The following is a 13,150-nucleotide window of genomic DNA, read 5'->3' on the forward strand; positions in this document are numbered from 1 at the left end:
CTTTATATATACCGGATGTTTCAGAGAACACTTTCAAAAATTCTTAAAGGTTGCCTGTGGTAGATAGCACAATTCTAGTTCATGAGCTGGTCTACTCGAAGAGGCGGACGTTACTTGCACAAGAAATTGAAATGCATAATTGAATAATTAACAAAAAATCACTAATTAAGTTTCTAACTAATTACCTGATGGCCCATATTGCAATTTATAAATTGTAGCCGTGGAATTCGCTAGGCGATCGCACTTGGAACGAATTCTCGGGATGATACCAGTTTCGAGATATTAATTCCCGAACTTTCTGGAGAAATGCATTGGCGTTGCAGTTAGTAACAAAACGTCGCTTTATGCATTGAAGCAAAAAATTAACTGGAACGCCAGGCGTATGCATTTCTCCGCAAAGTTCGGGAATTAATATCTCGAAACTGGTGTCATCCTGAGAATTAATTCTAAGTGGATCCGCCTTGCGAACTCCACGGCTACAATTTGTAAATTGCAATATGGGCCATCAGGTAATTACTTTAGAACCTAATTAGTGAATTTTTGTTGATTAGTCGATTATGCATTTCAATCTTTTTTTTTTTTATTTTATTTTTTATTTACAAATACTGCAATCCCGTTGTGGGATTTTTGCAAGATGGGGATACAACATTATGACATAATTTGCAGGGCAATAAAAAATTACATGTACACGTACTAGAAAAGAGACAATACAGATATCATGAAATGAAAGATATGCTTCGAGTACAACTGAATCAATGCATCTACTGCAAGTGCAAAATGTAACAGAGCGAGGAAAAAAAATGAGGAAATTACACAATATGGGACATAAGAAAATTCAGGGATGGCTGCAACACAACATCATTGGACAGCTGATTCCATTCAGTCACGACCCTGGGAAAAAATGAGTATTTAAAGCAATTATTGCGGCTAGTGAAGGGGGTAATTGTTAGTGCATGCCGTTGTCTTGTAGCATAACCTGATGAAAAGGAAATAAGCTCGGAAATATCTATGCTGTAGTGTCCCTTGATTAGCTGAAACAAAAATTTTAATCTGAGAACACGATTCCTTTGGGTCAGAGTTGGCAGATTGGCTCTGCTTAGCAAGGCTTTCATCGACGTGCGCCCGAAGCTGTTATATATATATCGAACCGCCCGCTTTTGAATACCTTCTACTTTATCAATGTCTTTTTTAGTGAAAGGATACCAAATTATAGATGCGTAATCTAAAATCGGCAGCACAATTGCATTAAATGCAAGAAGGCGAACCTCAGGTGTTGTCAGTCTCAAAGCCCGCCTGAGAAAGAAAAGCTTTTGATTGGCAGAGTTGCACACAGTGTTGATGTGTTTGTTCCATCTAAGATCTTTAGAAATCCAAATACCAAGATATTTTATGTTCTCAACCTCAGCTAGCAAAACATTACACGCCGAGTACTGGAAGTGCAGATTGCTACGCTTGCGCGAAATTTTCATAAATACAGTTTTGTCAAAATTTATAGCCATTTGCCAATCACTACACCATTTCACAACTTTTTCAAAGGCTTCATTTAGTCGTAGTTGGTCACTGACACTATCTATTTCTGAATACATTACACAATCATCTGCATACAGTCTAATTTTCACGGGAATGTCATTAACGATATCATTAATAAAAACAAGAAACAAAAGTGGTCCAAGCACTGAACCCTGTGGAACGCCAGAATCAACGGGAAGCCTACGAGAAGCATGGTTTTTAAATGAAACATATTGATGTCGGCTTGAAAGATATGCAGATAACCAAGTAACAATTTTGGCATTACCCAGTGTAACATCAAGTTTGTGGAGTAGCTTTTTGTGGGAAAGCTTGTCAAAGGCTTTCGCAAAGTCCATGAAGACTGCATCAACCTGCTTACCTGAATTTATTGCCTTAGCGAAATCGTGTACAGTAGTTACCAATTGTGTGCATGTAGAAAAACCCTTTCTGAAGCCATGCTGATGGCATGATAATATTTTATTCTTTGAAAGGAATTCAGTAATGTGGTTATGTATTATATGCTCCAGAAGTTTGCATGATGTTGAAATCAAAGAAATAGGACGATAGTTCAATACGTGCTGCTTATTACCATTTTTGAAGATAGGTTTCACTGCTGCCGTTCTCCAGTCGATTGGAATCTCGCCTTCATTTAGTGATTTAGAAAACAGTACACTCAGATGTTTAGAGACCCATGGCACATAACGCTTAAAGAATTCATTTGGCAAACCATCAGGACCGGGTGATTTTTTTATATCAAGGTTAAGGAGCATGCTAAGTGTTCCATTCTCATTAATAGTAACGTCAGACATAGGGGGGTATGAAGCATGAAAGTATGGCAATGAACCATTGTCATGTGTAAACACAGATCGAAAGTGTAAGTTAAATGCATCTGCTATTACTGCACTATCATCACTCAAAATACCATTTACAACGAAAGCATCATTAATTTGCTTAGTGGGAGAAATCATCCTCCAGAACTTTTGAGGGGATGTTGAAATAAATTTGGGAAGTTTCTCCCCAAAGTAGCGTTGCTTGTCTGAAGAAACTTTCATTTTTAGCTCGAAAGAGAGTTCGGAAATTTTAGTAAGCAAAGCGTCTAAGTCTCTTGCAGTACCTCTTTTTGTCTTCAGGCGCTTTAACCGTCTTTTTAATTGCAATGTGTCCCGTGAAATCCAAGGAGATTTGCCTTTTCTTTAGCATACAAGGAACAAAGCGCTTTATGCAATCATTTACAAGGTCTTTAAATTGATTCCACAATGTATGTATGTCAGCGCTGCTGCCCTGGAACGAGTCAAAACTAAACGAAAGCATGTCCAATATGGCGACATCATCTGCGCGCGAGAAGTTGAGCACGGAAATGACATCAACAGACTTGTTCACAGAGACACCCGAAAGGGTCAACAACACAGCAGAGTGATCGGAAATCCCAGGCAGTACTTCGCACTTTGCTTGCCCCGTAATAGATCCACTCAAGAAAAACAGATCAAGAATGGAGCAGCAGTTACCTTGTATTCTAGTGAAACTGTCAACTACTTGCCGCAGATCAAAAGACAATATCATATCAAACAACCCTTCCTGTAGCTTGTCATTAGAAACATTTAGTGTGAAGGTTGACCAATCTACGTTTGGCATATTGAAGTCTCCGCCCAGAATTAATCGATCACCAGGCTTCACGTGAGCAATCAGGTAACTTTGCAAATGAGCAAAGAAATCAAGAGAGGAATTTGGTGGTCGGTAAAGTGCTCCCAATACATATCTAATTGCGCCATGATAAGCTTTACAGAATATCCCCTCAATGTTCGGTATATCTGGCATTATCAAAATTTTAAAACGCTCCTTGAACAGTAAAGCAACACCCCCACCTTTGCTACCTCGATATTTCCTGTGCACATTGTACCCACGAGGAACAAATTCGTTGTCTTTTATAGAATCATTTAACCATGTTTCTGTGAGAATATTAATTTCAGGGTTATGGGTCACCAATATTCCCTCAAGTTCTGTGACTTTGTTAACAACACTCCGGCAGTTCATGTTAAGTATGTTAAGCTCCTGAGGCTTTGGTGCAAAACATCAATTTTGATTTTTCTTTCGTTGGACACGTGCACCTTTCTTTTCATCCCAGTCAAGGATAACACCGTCTATGCTCAGTGTATTGTGCACAAGTTTGACTTTTGAGCCATTATTTCTTTCCAAAGTAGAACTGTTCCAAAGCTTCTTTCGAATTTCTCGAACTCTACGTGAGAAGTCTTGCGATATTGAAACAGCCGTACCCTTCAATTTGAATGCAGCCTTCAAAATTGTCATTTTTTCACAATAATCGAGCAACCTAAGCATGACCGGTCGTGTATGGCTAGCACGTTTGTTTCCAATTCTATGGCATCTTTCTATATTTGCCACAGAAATACCCAATTTACTGTAGAACAAATCTTTTACTCTCTCTTCAAGATCCTGAAAAGATTCATTGCGTGGTTCGTCCAGACCGTAAATGACCAAATTGTTTCTTCGACTACGATTTTCCAGGTCATCTAGTTTTTCAATAAAGGAGGCTAGATCCGCTCTAACCGTAGATATCGTAGTCTCCATATCCTGGACCCGCCTAGTAACTACACTTAAGTTGCTCAGTTGGCGCTCTAAACCATCAACACGATCAGTTAATGAACTGACTTGCTTGCCAATCTCTTTCTGAGACGCCTGTACATCTTGTATAGCTGTTTTCAATGAATTTTGACCGGCAAGAAGTTCCATCAATATTTCCTTCTCGGTAGGACCAGGGTTGGCCTCAACGTCGCCACAAAGCAAAAGATTTACAGGAATATTCTTAAGTCTTTCAAGAAGGCATTCAAGACACAGTGGGCAAGGCAGCAGCAGTAGAAACCTATTATCGTTACGATAGCAGGCCGTTGGCAAGTATCTACTGATCTGGAATAGGTAGAAAAAGGGGTTCCTGAGCATGTTGCCCATTTCGCTGCTGCGTTGCCCACTGGAGTAGCACGGTGCTGGCTTCACTTTTAAGTCCTCCTGCAGGGTCACGTGAGTCGACGTCATCCATGACTGATCCCGTGTGTACGCTGTGATGCCTGGGCTTGGTATCTTGTTGACGTAGCACATGTCACCAGGATCCGATAGCGGGATGTGAAGCTGTCCGATATCGTGATTCCACAAGGCAGTTGCAGTGTGGCAGCCCAACAAAAGCTCGCACTTTGTCAGCAGAACCGCAATCTGGAATAGGTAGAAAAAGGGGTTTCTGAGCATGTTGCCCATTTCGCTGCTGCGTTGCCCACTGCAAGTAATGTCCGCCTCTTCGAGTAGACCAGCTCATTAACTAGAATTGGCCTATCTACCACAGGCGACCTTAAATAAATTTTGAAAGTGTTCGCTGAATTACCCTGTATACAGGGTGTTTCACGTAGCTTGCGCCAAACTTTTAAAATATGCAAGTGCCACGTAGCTGAACAGAACCAAGGTAACTTTGTTCGCCGTCACTTGGAGATACTCAGTATTATTTTTGCATTCCGCCTAATTACATGATTAGTCTTAATTAATCAACTTCTCAAATGTTATAATTAGATGAAAAGTGTGGATGAGAAAATTGTAGAGCAACATGAAAAACTATCAATACAGCTTTCTGCTGCTCAATACGTGCTACATAAAAGTGTTTTTCCGAGTGTGAAAGAAGCCTGTGAATACACGCAAAGCACCTTGAGCGGCCTGTCGCACGGCAATTTTGCATGTATTTGCAGGTTTCTTTCATGCTCGGGGAAAAAAAAAAAAAAAATATATATATATATATATATATATATATATATATATATATACAGAGAGAGAGAAAGAGGGGCGGGGTGACAAGCTTGTCCCCTCCCGCCTTCCCGGGAAAATGAAAACTTTATGCCTATGGCTAAGACAGGTGATTGGTGTGCAACTGTGAGTCTATGTGTGCTCTGATGCAAGGGAGCCTTGGCAAGGTCCAGGTTGCACTTGCCATCCAAGCAAGCTTCACTTTTTTTTGCATACATTTTGATTTTCGCTGCAAGCCTTCTCTCAAAGTAAGAGTGGCTGTTTTGTCTTTGCAGAGGTGTCATTGAGAAACACAGCTCAACTTGATATTATCCTTCCGCGTCCCTTTAATTGCTGCACCATGACGTTTTCTTCATTCTGCTTGTGCATGTGTACATGCATCTGAAAACAATTTGTAAAAGCAAAAGAAGAAGTTGCTACATGAATACAGTGGAACCTCGTTGATACGATTCTGCATAATACATTTTTCGGGATGATACGTTTTTTTTCCTTTTCCTCGATAATACGATTTGGTTGGATAATACGTTGCATGATACGATTTTCAGATATGCTTTATTTTCCGGTTCCTGTGAAGATTGTATCAAAGATATTCTACTGTAGATATAAGTAAAGGCACAGGAAAATAATGCTCAATTTTGAAGGAACAAAATCCAGGAACTACTGAGGAATATAGCGATGCCTTGTGATTGCTTTCAGGTTAAGCCCTACGGTACCTGGTGTAATGAGAATCCTGCCCGAGGAGGTGGTGCTCTCTGGATACAGGGTGCCCGCTGGAGTAAGCTTCATTTTTTTTCCATGCTCAGAAGGATCATGCTTGTGGACTGCATCAATCAATGCAGTAATGGGGAAAAAAAAAAAGGCTACTGCAACCAACATGTTCTTTGGTTGTCTGAAGTGATGAAACTTCACAATTTCTTCAGCACAGTCCTCTGCACAGCCTCTAGTAACATGTTTTCAGGAGCTATGACTGAATTGTCTATTGGAAAATGCACTCCTCTAGTATTTTTTTTTTTTCATTGTTGAAAACAAAGAAGTAAACTCGCATATATGACACAAAGTTCACTTTATCATAGCATAGTGATCGTGCTGAAGTAACAGCACTAGCAGAAAGTTTAAATGGAACAATCAAACTCTTTGTTGGCCAAAGCAAGACTGAAGTAAAAAAAAAATGTGATGAGCACTCGCCAGTCATTGAATCAAATCAAACTGCATGTATTGAAGTCAGCCACTAATCTTAGATGCGTTGTTGTATGTTTCAGAGTAGTTGACGGAGTTCATGTTAGTAAAAAACGTGATGAGCACTCGCCAGTCATTGAATCAAATCAAACTGCATGTACAGTACAGACCACTTATAACGTAACCGTTTATAGTGCAGAACTGGCTACAACGCGGCCTTTTCCGACTCCCGTTTACCCTCCCGTAGAACTTCATGTATACGCATACCGTTTACAGTGCAGCCGCATGAGACGAAATACCGGTTATAATGCGGCTTCTGCGGGAAAATCTCGCCGACAAGGGCGGTAGTGAGCACGCTTCTCAACGAGGTGTGCCCACCGATGGAAGAGGAGATCAACGAGGGCGATGCGGAGGAGGAGTATGAGACGTGGAGCATGAGTCCAAGGGCGATAAAATCGTCGCCGCGCGCCGTATGTGCGGGTGAAAGTGCGCCTTCACGGAGAGCGAACGCAGAGCGGAGAGCAAACGCGACTTCCGTTGCGCGAGAGGCCGTGAGGGTATGGGAGGGAAGGAGGGGGGGGGGGGGGGGCGACGCTGTGCTGCGGCACCAAATGTGTATCTTGCAACCGGGTGCAAGGGTAACTGGCGACGCAATGTCCCACACGAAAGGAGCAAAGCGGGAAGGCAGCGTGGGAGGGAGGGAGGGAGGGAGGGAGGGGGGGGGGGCGGTTTCTACTCTGCCAACAAATGTGTTCTTGTACTTTGCGCCTGTGCCGGCTGTCGGTGGTGTCAGGCGCACCGTATCTTGAAAGCGATCTCTACATGGCTCTGACCTTTGTATGCGCTGTGCTTACGCCACTCAGTTTCCGTTGAAGTGATAGACCGCACGAACCTTTGCTCGCTCCGGCGGCCGCGCTTCCCCACACCCGCATTTTGACAGTGGTTGTCTGCGGTCATCGAGTCTATTCATGTTTGCTTGTGTGCATTGCCACCACGCTTGTTAATTCAGTTAGTAAGCGAATGTGTCAAGTTTATGCAGCTGATAAAACTACTATCCCTACTCCTTATAGCTCTCTACTAATTTGCTATTGCAATTGATGCTTCGCCTTTCGGGCGAAACTGCGACATTAAAAAAAAAATTATTACATTGTCTGCTTCATGCGAAGACCATGGGTACTTGGACATTAACCTTTCAATGTTCGTAAATTTAAATGCATGCAAAACTCCCAGTCGCACGCTTCGATTCTCAAATACACGTGGCTGCTTGGTCTATATGTTTTGCATACGTGCAGTGGTTGAAAATCGTTGTTTTGGTTATAGTGCGGTACCGCTTATAGTGCAGGTATTCACGACTCCGGCGACTTACGTTATAAGCGGTCTACGCTGTATTGAAGTCAGCCGCTAATTTTAGATGCGTTGTTGTATGTTTCAGAGTAGTTGATGGAGTTCATGTTAGTTCAAGCATGTATTTAAGCATGCACATTGTGCACACAATCTGATAGTGATCGGGGCCCCACCTTGCTATTAAAGCAATGCCAATGCTTGTGAAGTTCCAGTGCTACAAATGCATTTTGCCTGAGAGCGATCACACGATTAGAGTGATAGTTGAATGAAAACGGTCAGCGACAAAACAAAACAATGTATGCATTGCAGAGTTGAGGGACCAACTGACAATTTATAGGTGCAGAGAACTTTAGTTGCTCATTTGGCACCAGCACATACTGTTATGCTTGCTGTACTGTCCAACTATGTACGCACAAATTGGGGAGAATTATTCATGTGTGAAACAATAAGTAGTGGGCCTCTGATTTTCGTTGTTTGAGCAGCCAAATGGCAGCTCTCTGACAGGAAATGATGTCATGCTGGCACCGGGGTCGCATGGGACAAAGGTCTCCGGCAAGTCTCAGGCAGTCCAAGGCGCCCGAGCCTCGCGAAATTGAACAGCTGGCACTACCATGCCGACGCTGCCGTTCGCTCAGTGTTGTCTGCTTGTATAAGATAGCGACTTCGGCGGATGAGAATGTCGTGCTGCTTCAAGCAGTAACCGAATTGTTGCACGCATACGAGGCTATTGAAGAGGAACGTGACTAAGTGGACGAGCATGCCATGAACATTTTGCTGGCTCGACTCGTGAGGCAGGACTGGCACAGAATTCCCCTATACGTGGAGCGGGTTGTGCGAGCATAAATGGACATGGAGTTTAAGATGTTTCGACTCTCCAGAAGATCAGCTGCAGCTAATGTCGAAGAACTTGAAAGGTCTGCATTTTATTTACCTTGAGGGCTCGCATGAATGGAATCAGTTGTCAGCTGAGAAGACCGTGCACTCGCATACCTCAGCACGCAAACTACAATGTACGAGATTGCTGACAAATTCGATGTATGTGAGTCGAGTGCACACACCTCAATCCGGCGTGTTCTTGACTTCCCGATCTTTGTCAGCGCGAGAGAGATTAAGTGGCCCAAGAGCAACAACATCGCACGAAACAAAAGGGCATTCGAGCGCCCTATTGCCGCTGAGGCATGGAAGCCGGCCTGCCAGACGTCATTGCGGCTGTCGACTGATGCCACGTCCACATATCAAGACCCTCCGAGTCAGAAGAAAGCTACTTCAATAGAAATAAGTTCCATTCAATAATCTTACAGGGAGTCTGCAACGCCGACATGATGTTCACGCACGTCTTCCTGCTTGCTGCACGGTTCACTTCTTGAGATGGTGCCCACACCCTGTCATCAATTCTGTTGACCTCTGTGGTGCCTGAAGTGCTTCCACCGCAAGCTTCGTCGACAAAAGTGATGTGTGTGCCTCCTGTGTGAAATCACAAATTATACGTGAACAACGCGAAAATTTCACTTGCACCACATTGAAATGTCTTGCCTTCAGTAAAATAAACGAGGCTACCATCATGAAGCACTAGGCAGCCATTTGTTATAAGCGGGCGAACTTCAGTTTGCACTCCATTAACTAGAATGTTTTGTGGCGCCAAGTATGACATAGCATGACATACGACGACACCGGAAATGGAAGCCAAAGGAGACTGCAAAAGCTAGCGCGAAACTTCTGCTCCAACAATTGACGAGCAGAGGACGCGAAAGAAAGAAAATGCATGTCTGCTCGCTGCCGGAGCAAAAGGGTTCTGGCAGCTGGGTGAGCCTGCGAGTAGCCAGCGAGCTGCCAGAGGAGGAAAAATGAACACAATTCCAGCAACGCTCAGACTGGTGGGCAGGGCTTCGGGCGCTGCCCGATAAAAATGAATGTTCGGCAGGCATTCGGGCAGTCTGCTGGCTGGAGGCTTTCTGCCCGAACGGTAATCGAAGAGGCCCAGTGTAAACTTAGACGAGTACAAAAAGGGAAGAAACACGTAGGTCAGGCGCTGCCTGCAACCCGATTTGGAGCAGGAATACACAATAAAGAAACTGGCAAAGTGTGCAGAATGGTCAACACGACAGCGTGAGCTATCGGTTAAGAATAAAGCCAAGTTGCCTTCACCAGTGCATTGCCTGTCCTGCACAAGCGAGCCTATGCCATCTGGCATCATAATTCTTAAGAGGAGTGGCAACACATTTGTGCTTGAATTGACGGAAGAACTTTATATTACAGTGATCATACTGCGCAGCTGCAAAAAATGCAGTGATTAGTCTGTTTTGACAAAGTTTTGATATCACATCTGTAAAACTCTTTATTTTTACATGCCTTTAATTTACGCAAATATCGGGATTGGAAAATGAAGCAACATTTAAAGGTAAGGAACACTATGCTGGAAATGAAAAAAAAAAATTCTTTCCAATTAGTTCTGCTAGTTGTACCTCCTAAAATGTGGTGCATTCGAATTACTTGGCTGCGCAAGCTTGCACTATGACATTCCTCTCAAATGCTGTACGGGGAATCGCTGGCCTCACAAAGAGGGAGTGCCATACATCGATGAGCCAGATGGTGTGTAGTGGCTTTATAAGTGAGGCCGTTAGAGGCATTCATTCAGCTGTGTTGCAATTGTGTCAGCATAACAATGCATGAATTAGGTCTTAATTTCGGACTTGAATATGCTGTTAAAGTGCACGTCTAAAGGCTGCAGATGGCTTGTACACTCGGCAGGTTTGAACACCTAAATAATGTTGTTTTCTCTCAGTTTCCGAGAAGAGTATCTGCCAATGCATCCCTCAAACTAGAAGCGATGCAAAAGAAGTTTTGGACGACGAACACGCGTGACTGGACTGTCCAGTAGTGAGCTAAGCAGACTGCACTGTTTCAAAAAGGCAGAAATTGTAAAATAAACTCAGCCAAGCTTTCGTGGCTTCAATGAGCTGTATGGCACAAACCTAATATCACGAGATTTAGCAGCCATGAATATGTCCAAACAGTCCTCAATTTATGCGAAATTATAGGGTTTTACACTATCTTGTCATTATTTTCCCATGCATTTAGACCACTCTGTGCTGATTTTTTTTTTTATTTTTTTTTTAATGAGTGCACTTACTCAAAGTAAAATGTAGTTGTGAGTGGTGGCTGTCCTGGGTGCCCTTTTCATCAATGTGTTTGTGCTATTATGTTCTTTCACCAATAGTAACCAACTAGCCCAGCAACACATAGTATCAAGCTGCATTTCTTTATGTGCAACTGTTACCATGATGGCATTACAGGACACTCCATCTTCAGCTGAGCATTACAGTGGAACATGATAATCCTGCATAACTAGGGTTGTACTAGCACATTGTGGTCAACCTGAGCATGACCCGCTCAGTGGCTGTGGTGTTCGGCAGAGCCCAAAGTCATGGGTTCAATTCCCAGCTGCAGGGGGACCACATTCAGATGAGGTGGAATGCTAGACTTGAATGTTAGAATGTGCACTTCAATGTAGGTGCACGTCAAAGAATTACCCCAGGCGGTCAGAATTAATCTGGAACACCCCGATTACAGGATCTCCCGTAGCCCATGTGTTGCCCCATGCTTTAATTATCAGCCCCTATTTTCTCCTACTGAGCTTGGCCACTCGCCTATTTAGTGTCATGCAATGTGGAGCGGACTCCTGCAGTGAGCACATATTTGTGAATCTAGCATAGTTACTGCAGAGTGCTCATCATGCAAACTAATGTTTAATGCTGCCATTGGGAGTCAATTCCTTTATGAAAATTGGCAGGTAGTATAGAAATGCTACTATCCTTCTGTCACTGCTCCTTCCCATGTCAGTAACCATCACAGTTGAGCAAATGGCCTCCATTTAAGTAAAACTAATGCTGTTAGTTGCTATAAATGGGAAACCAGAGGAGCTGTACAGAAGACCACTAGCATTTGTGTGTCACATGTTTCCCCGTCTTGTGCTGGTAACATGTTTCACAGTTCATTCGAATAAAGTGCAAAACATGCCATGCCTATACAAGACCAGGTGCATGGGTGTCACAATATTACTGTGCTTGCTTATAGTCACAAACTCAACTTCGTGCCCAGCTCACGAATTGCAATCAATAAGAGGGGGGGGGGGGGGGGGCAGCAACTGGGCGATGAAGAGTGCCCATGGATGATATGTGCAGACTGTCATTGCAACTATTTGTTGACAGGTGCCAGTGTTTGCAAATTCGCTGGTGACCTGTCGCCTGGAGAAGTACTTTCCACAGCCAGAACAGTTCAGGCCTGAACGTTGGCTTGGCGAGGAACGGGGCCTCATCCACCCATTCAGCCTGCTGCCCTTTGGCCATGGGGCCCGCATGTGTGTTGGCCGGCGCTTTGCAGAGCTCGAGCTCATGACTGCAGCTGCCAAGGTCAGTGGCACTTGACTTCATGCAGAGTTCACGATTCCCACAACTGCTCGAGTGTATCTGAGCCCACTTGTGAACTACAGCACAGAATGACACATTTGAGAACCCTGTCAGTCCCCCGATATAATTCATTCAGCAGCACAGGTTAAAAGAAAAAAGGAACAACACTCCTTGTACTCAGCACGTGGGAAGCACCAAAATGCTCTCAATAGAAAAGTGCTACGCCATCTGTGAGATAATTACTTGATAAAATGCTTGCCAATATTTCAGCTTTGAACCATTGTAGTTTTGCAGAAAAAAAAAAAAAAAACTAAAGCATTTGCATGCCAAAAATATACGAAAATGTTCGAGTTTCAAATTAGCAAATATTTTAGTGTTGAAGACTAATTGGTCTGTCAATTTGACCAACAACAGAGGTGGGACTGCTGAAATAGCTTCTAGAGCAATTTCTGGAGCAGAATAATCTGAATTTTTAGCAGCTTAGGGGGGAAAAGGCAATTTTTGAAGCTGCAAATTTGGAGCAGGTTATTTGGAGAACACTCCATATCTGGAGCAGCTCAATGAATTAAGCCAGAAGTTTCCAAACTGGCTTCCGTGAGCAGCCAAAACGAATCCAACACCATTACCATTTCGGTAAGTTTGAATTTAAAAATTAAGACCACCATATTCACACTTTGGTAGTCTTCGCAAGAAAGACCATCGTGGCAGTGGTGTCAAGACTCATTGCTGTGTGATTTGCGGGCCCACAGTTCCTGCGCTCGACACGTTTCATTCATGCTCACAGGCTGGCCTGAATGAGCCTGGACTTGTATGCCCTGCAAGCTGAAAGCAACTTTTGAATCTAGTGACATGCCGACTCGTTGTCAACGTATGATGCACTCTGGGAAGGCCGGTGGGGTTCCTCAAGGCCAGAATGTTTG

At 43.4% G+C, this 13,150-nt stretch overlaps 1 protein-coding gene across 1 annotated transcript in view; it reads left to right on the forward strand.

The window, feature by feature from the left end:
• Window positions 1-13,150, forward strand: part of LOC119460544 (ecdysone 20-monooxygenase-like) — a 60,754-nt gene that overhangs the window by 43,050 nt on the left and 4,554 nt on the right. Inside the window, exons 7-8 of the mRNA XM_037721474.2 lie at window positions 6,001-6,079; window positions 12,033-12,233. Of these exons, the coding sequence (XP_037577402.1) occupies window positions 6,001-6,079; window positions 12,033-12,233 (280 nt within the window). The remainder of the gene's footprint in view (window positions 1-6,000; window positions 6,080-12,032; window positions 12,234-13,150) is intronic.

Source organism: Dermacentor silvarum, chromosome 8 (assembly GCF_013339745.2).
Source record: "Dermacentor silvarum isolate Dsil-2018 chromosome 8, BIME_Dsil_1.4, whole genome shotgun sequence".
Taxonomy (NCBI): Eukaryota; Metazoa; Arthropoda; class Arachnida; order Ixodida; family Ixodidae; genus Dermacentor; species Dermacentor silvarum.